Consider the following 11,567-nt stretch of genomic DNA (forward strand, 5'->3'; position numbering starts at 1 on the left):
AGCTGATGGCGGCCGGGGATGGATCCTCGCCGTTATTGATTTTGACAGCTAAATTGTTAACCGAGAGGGAAATCAGATGAAAGCCATTTTAGAATAAATACAAGACATTAGGTTTAAACATTGAGGTTGCAAGAAAGGCCGAGAAACCCCAAGAAACTCAGCCCAAGGCCCGCCAGCTCATCGTCCCCTCCAGCCTCGGCTCTGCAGGGCCAGAATGATGGAACACGGACAAGTGCAGAGGAGTGGTGCCGAGAAAGCCCAATTTACACCACTCATCCACGCTGGCCGGGTCCGAATTAGCTCCCCCTGCTTCAGAAGAAACACGTAAGAGTTTGCAGGGACCCAGTCGGGCAAGCTGCCTGCTCCCCTACGCAGCGCCGGTCGGAACAGGGTGACGCAGGGTTTGCACCGGAGCGTGATGCGGGGCTGTAACGGCCACGGCGCACCACAACGCCGCAACGCTGACGGCTTTCTGTGATGATTACAGACCAGGCACTCTGGGCCCTGTAAAATAAGAAATCAGGAAACAGGGCGACTTCAGGCCAGTCTCTGCCCAGCCTCAAGCTCAAGCCTCAGCTAGGGGGGCACAAGTCCCTCACCCCACAACCTGCCGAGAGCAGGTAGATCCAAAACACGAGTCACACAACTGCTGCCTGCAGCAGGAACAGGGTCCCTGCAGCGCTTGGCGAACACAAAGCGGTGGAGTTACCAGATATTAGTAACAAGTTCATCCCCCTTTCTGACCCCTCATGTGCTCCCTCTGCCTCCAGGAACTCATAGGAGACAGCTGTGTCACCGAGCAACCCAGCCAGAACCCTGGCATTTGGGGAAACACGAGTCACACAACTGCTGCCTGCAGCAGGAACAGGGTCCCTGCAGCGCTTGGCGAACACAAAGCGGTGGAGTTACCAGATATTAGTAACAAGTTCATCCCCCTTTCTGACCCCTCATGTGCTCCCTCTGCCTCCAGGAACTCATAGGAGACAGCTGTGTCACCGAGCAACCCAGCCAGAACCCTGGCATTTGGGGTTGTGCACCTTAAACATTGCCATGAGGGAAGGTGTGATTTTGTACCTGTCCCAAGGAAGTCTCACCACAGGCAGGAAGGCTGCTGAGGAAAAACCCACACCACGGCCATGGTGAACACTGTCCTTAGGAGCCCACCTTGCCCCCAGGGGTGTGCTGGAAATACACAGCAGAAGCAAAGAAACCCCCAGAGGGACCCTATGCCCAGAGGTAGGAACAGCCCAGAGTCCTCCTCAGGGGAGCCCCTCTCTCCTTCCCACCACCAACGTGCCGACCTCTCTACTCACAGATTCAGCAGAGCCCGTCACGCTCTCCACCGCGGTGACGTCACACCCCTCACTGCGGCGATGCCGTGCTTCCCAGTATGTTTCAAACCTGTTTTATGACAGTTGATGTGTAAAGTCCCAGAGCCGACACACATGAAAAAGAAGTTACCAAACATTTACCTCCTCCCAGCTCCAGGGTTGCCTTTTTTGCCGCACTGTCGCTGAAGAGGCGCGGGGCCTTGCGGAAGCCCCGGAAAAAAGCACCGGCCAGGCCGGCAGCACTGGGAACACCCGTCACAAACACCGACCTGCAACAAAGCTCTCTCAGGTCTGAGTCTGGCCGAAGGACAGACAAGGCACTTCTGTTAGTGACTGTGGTAGTGTGAAAAAAAAAAAAATTGAAAAAGAAGACTGATGCTATTGTACCCAGATTTGTATCAGCAGACTTCGGCTGATGCCAAGCATTTACCACCCTCACTTCCTGCTTGCCACCCGCGCTTTCCTGGAGGAAAATGTGCATTTTTAATGTTTATTTAGAGCTGTAAGAATTTCAACAAATTGTATTTAAATACAAATAACTAAAAAAATGTGTTTCTGACAGGAACACACCCACAGACCCAGTTCAAATCCAGGTATTTACCAAATTCCTAGTAGAAGCAGAATTGATTCAGTGCTAAATAACGTGGATACAGATCCAGAGGACTACACCAGACCACGCAGGAACCAAACACAGGCTGCTCGCAGAGGAACGTAAACGGGTGTTACCGGCAGTGATGGGGTACAAGCTCCCAACGACACTACTTTTCTCTTGACTCAGGTACCCAAAAACTAGAAAGCAAATACTAACAGCACAAGACTTATTTTTCAACAATTCAGGCTTTTAATAACCCATCCACCCCAGACATGCACAGCTCTGCTCCAGAGGCTTGGCTGGCAAGCAGGACGTGTGCTCTGCGCGGAGGTATCCGGGCCACCAGGGGAATTCAAGCCTCACTTTGCTATGTTAGCGAGCAACACCCACCTACAGAAACCAGGGGCTGTTTAAAAACGATTTTCCTCCTCTTGTTTGAGACCAGGGTTACCTAGCTTAGGGAAGCAACTCAAGAGCAACCAACGAGGTAGGGATTCACCACTGACACAACTAGAGAGAGCAGATACTGGCGAAATCACAACCAGTATCTCCTGGACATGTTCTCCAACATCCCTCTTGCACATGCAGTCACCGCGCTGTGCATACAAGAGACAAAATGCTGCCAGACAACGTTTTTTCCCAGCTTTCTATTTTGCAGAGAACATTTAGGGAGAAGAGCGTGCTGCAGATCAGACAGTTTAAGCAGAACGCCATCCGCCAGACTCGTAAACGAAGCACCTGGTGCAGGTAACCTGCAGAGGAACTGCCGCGCCACAAACCCTCACGCCTCTTTACAGCGGCCGACTGCCTTCCCCAGCCAGCGAAAAACCAGCAGTCGGACTGGCTGGTGGGCAAACGCCGAGGTCACGTGCTTGACAGATGTCTCGGAGGCTGCAGCGTTATTCTCACGCTGTCACATCTGGTTTAGGAAGAGCTACCACTGCAGGGGATTAGGGAACGCAAACGCTAGATATGCCACTGCCGCGCGCCGGAGCTCAGGGCACGACGCAGACCTCCGCTAATCCCAAAAAAAACGGAGGCACATACCTACAGCCTAAACAACACTGAAAACACCCGTGGCGCGTCATTAGCTTAGAATCATCACATCACCAAGCGGCAATACCTTAAAGTTTGCAAATCAAAATGCAAAACCAATTTGCATTGGTGCATATGAAGTGTTGCGTGCACAGTTACTAGAAGCGTGGCAAAATCTATTTAAAATGAGTTTTATTGAGATGAAAAAGTTTCTTCCACGGTAACTACAGAATGTTAATCAAAACCAAGTGCTTCCCCTCCATTAAAAACACGAATCGGAATACTTTTTTGTTCAAAAACACTTTAAAAAGTAATCAGTTAAATGGAGTATTTTTGGATGTGCTTTACTCCATACACTGGTTACTGTTTCTAATCTTGCTAATGAATGCACACTAACGAGAGGTTGTCTGCGTGGTTCATCAGAGGCTTTGAAGGGAACCTACTTCTCTGAACAGCGTTCAGCTGCAAAGCCGCGCTGGCAGTAAGGAGGACTCAGCAGACCACCACGGGGTTACAAACACTGGGCAGCGGTGGCGTGCTCAGGTGGCAGCTTGCCTCTCGCTCTACAAAGTACAAAAGCTCTGGAGGACTCCAGGTGTACAAAGCAGTGTTTCTTGCTACCATTATCTATTCATAAGCATCATCTTCGAGACTTCCAGGCAGCTCTGGAATAAGGAGTAGTCCTTTTCTTATCCGGTGGTTTGAAGTAAGAATAAACGGGTGCTGCAGGGTATTCTGCGTCTGGATTTTCTGCCATCATTTTCAGCTTGGCTTCAATGGCCTTTATCTTTGCACTGACACTGGAAAAGAGGAAAGAAGAAGACAAATTGAGCTTAATCTTAGCATGGAATCAGGCTGCAGCAATCCAGAGATTTTTGTTGACATGCAAATACTCAAGTCGCACGAGGAGGGGCTGGGCAGCTCCCATTGCTGCATTCACAAGCCGCGTGAAGTTGGGAGGCAGGAACCTACTGCTTAAAGCCCACACAATTTCATTTCACTCCTCGGCACGGATTTGCTCCTCCAAGATATAACACAGCACCACAAAATTACGGTCCTTGCACCTACTCAGCACTTTCTTGAGGACACTGAGCGAGACAAGCACACACCAAGGCTTCCTACTTCATGTACAATGACGTCATGTAGAGGGGTCTGAGCATGTGCAGCCGAGCGCGGCTCAGGCGAGGCTGCTGGAAACAGCAGAGAAATGAAAGCCAGACTTCCTCCCAGCTACAAGACTGCTTGGGATGGGAAAACCCCAGGCTCTAATTAGGTCAGGAAGAAACATTATTTCAGCATTAGCAGGGTTTATCCCAAAGGGAGAAGCTACCCTGGGTTACACCCCAAGTTCCTAGGAATTCTGTTATTCGCTCTCTTCCATTGGGTACAGACTGAGGAATGTTCCCTTCTCTGCTGCGGCTTCTCGCGGCATCCATCCTCACTGAAACAACTCCTTCGTGCCACTGACGTAGCTAATGATCTGCCAGACTCAAAGATCCCTGCTCATTACTTCCTAGTGTGTTACTTCTGAATTCCAATCTCATTTTATCCGTAGGCAGTCGTTACCCCCCATCCTGGTTCCTTATAGGGTTCCACTGACAGAACAGAGAGGAAAATCACATACCCTTTCAAATAAACTGTGAATCAGCAAAGCTGTGCTACTACCTTTAGGTAAACAGAGGGGTTGGAGAATTTAACCACATCCCACAGAGGAAGATCTACCAGCCCTAACGCTGAAAAGAATATATTAATTTAAAAAAAGAGTTTTATGTGAAGTACTACCTGGGATTTCGCTTTAGTCTATTGCCACTGCAGGAGAAATTCTTGGTCATAAGCATCCAACTCTCACTGAAATTCATATGAAGTCCAGACCCCACCGCAGCCAAAGGAGCTGGAATGTGAGACGTTCCCAACTCCTGCCCTTGCCTCTTCTCCTTCCTGCTGCCCTGGTGGCTTCACACGTTACAAGGTGAACTACAAGTCTGAAGTGTCCCACATCCAAGGAGTTACTTTGCAGCATGCTGCCCTTTTTAAGAGTATTCCCACCATGTTAAGATTTTTAGCACAAACGTAACACCAACAATTCCAAAATCTTACTGAAATGGAAGTTAGTTCCCTCCCACTCCCAGTCTGGTCGCCTCTCAGCCACCCATCTCCTACCTGAGGTTAGACTGGGGCGGCTCCGTGCTGGAAGATGGCTCCAGACTGATTGGAAGGATCTTCTCATTTTTATTGTGATCGTATCTCTGTGAATAAGAGACCAAGGACTGAAGTCAGCAAAGAAACGTTTGTCCACAGATACACTTTAAAGTCGGATTGACATCACTGCTGATTTTGTGAACGATTCCGTTCCGCCAGGAACGATTTTGGCAGCCAAACACTGAAACAAACTCCAGCCATACTGTTTGTCTAGTACTAACTTGGAACGTAGACTCTGATACCAAACACTGATGTGCATTATACTCTGGATCCTTAAACCTCACCCTGTCTTACTACTTCTGTTTATAAAAGGCATGAAGCAAAGATAGTAAATTTAAGGGTAACTACTGTATTGTAGTCTTTATACAGACATCGTTCAGAGTCAGGAGGTAACCAAGCACACGACTGCACAGAAGAAAGAAAGAAAAAAGAAAAAAGAGACCAGTTAGGAAGCACGTCCTTTCTGCAGAAAGCAGCCTGTGAGTCTGTCATCTCTGTGGGCAACAGGCCTCCCAAACTATTTGCAGTGCTCTGCTTCCTTATTTCGCTTGGCACAAAGTCAGGCTTGTTTTTCAGCAGAGCTGCTCAAACCGACAGTGTCTGGGAAGCCTTGGCCACTCAACTCAAGCCCACTTAGCACGCGGCTGGTATTGTCTAAAATAAACACTTGTTACAACGAGCCGGAGCTCTCCGTTGTTCAGTCTTTTCGACCCGTGGATTAGAAGACACGGTGCACACTGAACTGATTATTTATGCATGTTCTTCACCGTTCCCTGGACGGCCAAGCCCCGAGCTCCCCGCTGCACTCCCAGCTGAGCAGACACTCGCTGCCCTGGCTGAAACTCCTTTTATGGGCTGATCATTCCTCAGGCATCCGGAAGCACGTGGCACCCGAGTCACTACCGAGCTCGAGAAAATGGAGACTGGATTTACGCAAGCTTGGATGTGCTGACAAGAGCCTGAAGCCCTTGAAGCCCATAATTAAAACAAGATGGTCTCCTTTAACAAAGATACCTGGTTTGTGTGGGGTTTTTCCAGCATCCAAAACAGATGCACCAGTACACTTGATAAGAGAAGGGGTAGAAAGCTGCTTGTGGGATAACCAACATACGCTAAAAGTAAACTACCCAAAGGAAGAAAGCAACATGCAGCTCTCCCCTACCTTGCCCAAAATCCATTTATCTGCAAAAAAAGGCATTCAAAATAAGTTGCATTATCAACTACCAGACAGTAAATAACTGCAGAAGAAACAAGACAAGAATTAAAAACCCAAAACCCAATAAAAACCCCATAAGGATGTTTCAGAAGGCACTGCCTAAGTTAATACTAAAAACTTGATGGTTTATGCGACAAAGCAAGCAATAAAAGGATATTTAGCTTAGATGTGAAATATGTTGCTTTAAAGTCAGAAGTAATTAGAGCAGCTGCCACATAAGTGCTTTCAGAAATGGAACAAAGTAACCAAGTACTTGGTAAATTGGAATTTCCATGCATCTCCTATCCAAAAAGGGAGCAAACCACAAAGGATTCAAATTTTCAGCCAATCACTCACTAAGTTTGGGGAAAGTTAAACCATGGACATTTACAGAAGCAATCTGTTCTCTCTGCTCTGATCAAAAACTCCTCACAAAGAACATCAAGTTATACGGCCTACTCCTCCTCACAGCTAACCCAGCACAGTTTAGGAAGACAAGAGACATGGGAGATGGTTAATATCATTTCTACGAGAGGTATTTCCTAGAATCAGCTGGAATTGTCCTGCCAGGCTACGACAGCCTTTATAAGAACCATTACTTTAATATTAACGTTCTTCGATTTTGCAAATTAAAAGCAATTCTTATTTACATCACCGCGCTTACCTTGACTTGTGCGTGTGCCCACCGCACCACCAATTTCTTGGAAAGGGCCAGCTTCCCATTGAGACATTGGATCGCCTTTTCTGCTTCCTGCACAGGAAGACAGTTCAATAAACAAACCAAGGCTTTAGTCAAAACCGACTCAGATGTAAAGAGCCTTTTTTTTCTCCTCTTTGTTAATCAGCCTCCTTTAAGTACAGCTAACAGACAGCAAGGGAAGTTTTTTCCCCATTGTCTCCCAACCCAGGAATATCTTTGGGAGATTCCAACATCTGAGTAACAAGACTTTTATTAGCCTTACTGGTTTATTCTTTCACTTGTTTTAGGGGAGGAAAGCGATCAGCTGTTTTGGAAATACCAAACAGGCCACTGGGACAGCGTTCTGAGGACGGTTTATGCTACAGGAGTTTCTCTAGAAAATACTGTGACTCATTACAGTGATTACCTGTGTCTCATTAACACCTGGCTGTGCTCATTCCAGATCCCGCTCACACACACCGAGGACATTATCCGCTGTTTAGGCTTAGCCTTGGAATCTAAGTTTTAGGGCACTCCCATGAAACTTGATTGACAGCAGTCGAAGATTTACGTTGCCTTGCTGTTCCACCTCACTACGAATAATTTTCTAGAGCTAACGGCCTGTGTCAGGGCTCTGCTGACATCCTTACCAGCAACTGCACAGCAAAAAGATGAGGTCATACAACCACAGGCAATCTCCAAACACACCGCTCATCCAAACTTTTGAACAACTCCAGAAGAATTATGGCAGAATAACTACAACTCTGATGTTGCAGGTGAACAAGACTTGAAATCCTGATTTGCAACAAGAGCACAAACCCCATAAAGGACGCTCCAGGGTGCTGCAGGTGTGTCACGTTGCACATCTGGCAGCATTACACAAGCTGGTGTTTCTACATTCACAAAGCCAAAAGAAAAACAAGGAGGACTTCGGAGCAGTTTTAGATTTCAGGTGGCCTGGCAGGCTGATCCAAGGCTCTGCGTGGATCACCACATCTCCATGGTACACGACAACAACGGACCAAAGAATTGGCCCCTTCTGATTAGCATTAGAAAGCAGAATTCAGGGAAAGACAGCAGAGGACAGAAATCACTATTGCTGCTTCCAGGAGTAGTCACAAAGTGGCTTCACAGAGTGGAGATGTTAGAGAGACTGTAGGTTTGTGAAGACAAGGTATTTAATTTATCCCTTCCTGTTTTACCTTTACAGTGAGAGAGAGAGAGAAATCAGTCATTTGAATTTTAGATAAAACCAACATACCTGTTTGGTTTCAAAGTTCACAAAGCAGTAACCCCTCGGCTGCCCCTCCAGAGCACCGGACTTGTGAAAGAGAAAGTCAAACTGCTTTACTTTGCCAAACTTCTGAAGGAGTTTGAGAAGGTGATATCTGAAGGGGAGAGAAGACATTTATGATACCTTTGGCTACTTGGAAAACGAGGCGATAGAGGAGCCCCAACACACACACCTTTCACAGTTGCTAACGTAAACAGTTCAGTTGTGTCACACCTGTATCACCAGACATCCACAAAAGTCAGACACTCATTCAGCCAATTATCTTCCTGCCATCCAGTGAGGAGTGTGCTCATTCCAATAGAAGTGGGGAAAGCCAGAGTAAATCTGCTCAGTATTTAGTGCACCAAGCAACTTAAAGAGCATGTTTGTTGTACAGGCCATGCTTAATTCTGAAAGTTCTTTGCAGCTTTTTTGGTTCCCTGGGATCGAAGTGTTCAACAACACTAGGTGACCTAGAAGAAAAAAATGACATCTTACTATTTCACTGCCTGACACCATCCCCAGTGTTTAAGAACTGTTGAAGGGCTTAATAAGGGCATCTTAGTCAGGACTTATCTTCTCCTGATCAGCTGTACCGTGTTCGTTAGCAAGCCACGTAGTCTAAACCCAATTTTCAGCTTGCAAGGTAACACTCAATGTTCTGAAAGCCCATCAGGATAACTCAAAGGGCATGTGGAGCACCAGGCACTGGATGAAATCTCATATGTCCCGATGTGAATGGTCAGCAGTGCCCCAAGACACCCCAATGCGCTTTAGGGCCAGTCCAGATAGGAAGGGCAGACAACATTTTTCCTAATAAAGCCTGGTAGGATGTTTGAAAAAGGCTTTAGCCCTTTGTCAAGCTTCAGGAGCCAGGCAAGAAAGTTCCAGGAATGTGAGTCATCTCACAGGATGGGTCACGGTGGACATTCAGGATATGCACTTTTAAAGAGGTGAAGGTGCAGCGAGTGTTGAGACGAGCAGTGCAGAAGGGCCAAGTCATGTCCCAGGGGGATAATTGTAAGGGGTTGAGGAAGGCTTCCTACGTCCTTCGGAATACAAATAACACACGTGGTCTTCCAAGAGGCCTATGAACCCTCAGTCTCTGCTCAGAAGGCAACTGAGACAGAAAAGAGCAAGAAAAATAAAAGGAGCTGGTTACGCAGCAGCCAAGTTCTATCACTTCACCTCAAGCTACCAACAAGCGGTCACAGATACACGAGGGAAAACGCTGACCTTGGAAACACACCACGTACATAAACCCCCACACACTGAACTTTCGGAGCCTCCAAAATATGTAAATGCACATCAGGCTTGGTTTTGTAAACATACGGCTACAAAAAGCACTTGGAATTTCAACAGTATGAAAATAAAAGTCCTTACTGCCAGAAAGCTGTTCCCCTTTCGGCAATTACAGAGGCAGGGGCAGGGCAACGGTGACACTCATGGACACCGTTTAGCAGCAACACAACCCTGCGGCTGCCCTGCCGAAGAATACTTTGTTGTTTGTTTGTTGTTTTTCTTTTTCTCCCCAAGAACCTCTGCATTCAAATAACCCTTTCTTAGCAGCCAAATGGTAGTTGTTCCTTTAAAGTAAATTTCATTACGAGCCTAGAAGCAACCTACGTAACCTATTTTATTTAGAATCTTTAGATCGTAGATGACGCAAACGCCATTTTCCAACACGCATGCAGTTCTTACAACCGCAGGTCTCCTACTCTCCATGGAACAGGTCAGAACTCAAGACCTGCGTAACTAGAAGTTTCAGGCTGTGATTATGTTTTGTTATTGTTAATATAGTGAGAGCATTTACAGTAACTTGACAAGTAGTTCTCCAAGCCAAGAGGACTTCGGTACTGAAGGAAGGCCTGTCACGGAAAACCCAAAGCCTTGGAGAAAAGAAAAAAAAGAAAAAAAAAAGTGAGAGAACACGTAAAAAGCTTCACTATGGCAACGAGTTGGGTTATCCAGAGCTTGGCAGTTGTTCGCACAGATGTGGCCGCGCGGTGCTGTGCAGATCACCGCAGCCAACCCCAATTTCCACTTCCTGTCATCTGATGTGAATGCGAGACAAACCAGCAGCTCCCCCATTTCCTTTTCCTCGGCTCTTCCTCCTGGCACCCCGAGCGCTATTCAAACGCCGGCAAGGCTTCCTCTGAACAATGCTGTCCCAAGGATACCGCGAAGGGACCGGGCCACATGCGAAACCTATTATTGCGAAGAATTCTGCCCCACTGGGAGTCAGTAGGAGTCTGTAACAACAAGTTAGGCACACATTGTTTTCTAGGTGAGACTCATCGAGATGGGATCCTAGACAAGGGGCAGAACAGGCGAGAAAGTCGAACACCCGCGGAAAGCGAACGGTCATTCAAAGGCTAGTGGAAACCAGATAATGTGCATGTGTGTGTAACTGTAGAGCTGGAAATGAGAGGTTTGCCTGTCCAAAAGGTTGAAAAGTCTCCAAAGGCTTTACAAACAGGAACGGGCAGAGAAGGCAGCCCTACTCCACGTGCCACAAGGGAGACATAACTAAAGGACGGGCTTTTGCCCGACGGGACAGGAGCACCGAGAGGACAAATGGTCATGCCACAGCACATCTCCCACCCTGCTGGCAGCTCGGGGAAAAATGCCACACCAGGCAATGCTTGCAGTGATGATGAGGGGCTCCACGGCTTCCCTGCTCAGTGCTACCAAACCTAGGACTGATCATCCACTGCTCTCCTGTTGCACGGCTGTGGCAGGACCCGTGGCAGGAATCACTCAGCATCGAACGCACATGGAGAGAGCGTCCCGTGTCCTACGTCACGAACAGCTGCGAGGTGCTATGGTGCCCACTTCCCTCCTTGCAGCTAAGAGTACACTCAGTAGACTCCTAATACTATCTTCTTCCTCTAAGGATGCTGGATAAAAGAAGAGAAGTCACCCAAACAGACGTTACTGGCAAGGAGGAACGCCCACCAGAAGACCCACCACAGCCCAGCACGGAGGGTATGTCAGCATTAGAGATCTTTCAAGACTCCCCTTTGAGTCTCAGTTGCTCAGTCAGTGCAGTAACCTCCTATAAGTCATCACCTTGCAGGCTGTAATTTGTGGGCAGCCCTACGTTTATAAATCCCCATTACTGCAGCTTGTGCTCAAATGTGTACGTTACCTATTAACTTCCCAGTGCTTGATTGCAGCTATAGGTCGCTCTCTAAATGGAAGTCTTGGATTAATTCAAGACTTTCTGAATTCACTCCTGCTCGAGGAAGTCCCAACCAGTT

The 11,567-nt window shown here is 47.5% G+C and overlaps 1 protein-coding gene across 1 annotated transcript; it reads right to left on the minus strand.

Annotated features, from left to right (window-relative positions):
* Nucleotides 1-3,133: 3,133 nt before the first annotated feature.
* On the minus strand, nucleotides 3,134-8,439 carry RBM18 (RNA binding motif protein 18). The gene is made up of 4 exons (XM_009877404.1): nucleotides 8,293-8,439; nucleotides 7,017-7,103; nucleotides 5,119-5,204; nucleotides 3,134-3,758 (listed from the first exon to the last, which is right to left on the minus strand). The coding sequence occupies exons 1-4, from the start codon at nucleotides 8,437-8,439 to the stop codon at nucleotides 3,599-3,601; spliced, it is 480 nt and encodes a 159-aa protein (XP_009875706.1). The 3' UTR covers nucleotides 3,134-3,598.
* Between the last annotated feature and the right edge of the window lie 3,128 nt (nucleotides 8,440-11,567).

Source organism: Apaloderma vittatum, unplaced genomic scaffold (genome assembly GCF_000703405.1).
Source record: "Apaloderma vittatum isolate BGI_N311 unplaced genomic scaffold, ASM70340v1 scaffold40439, whole genome shotgun sequence".
NCBI lineage: Eukaryota > Metazoa > Chordata > Aves > Trogoniformes > Trogonidae > Apaloderma > Apaloderma vittatum.

Coding starts and splice junctions, on each gene's coding strand:
- RBM18 (XM_009877404.1), bottom strand. CDS start 8,439: ATGTCTTCTCTCCCCTTCAGATATCACCTTCTCAAACTCCTTCAGAAG. Junction 7,104..8,292: donor TGAACTTTGAAACCAAACAG/GTATGTTGGTTT, acceptor CTTCCTGTGCAG/GAAGCAGAAAAGGCGATCCA. Junction 5,205..7,016: donor GGGCACACGCACAAGTCAAG/GTAAGCGCGGTG, acceptor TCTTATTCACAG/AGATACGATCACAATAAAAA.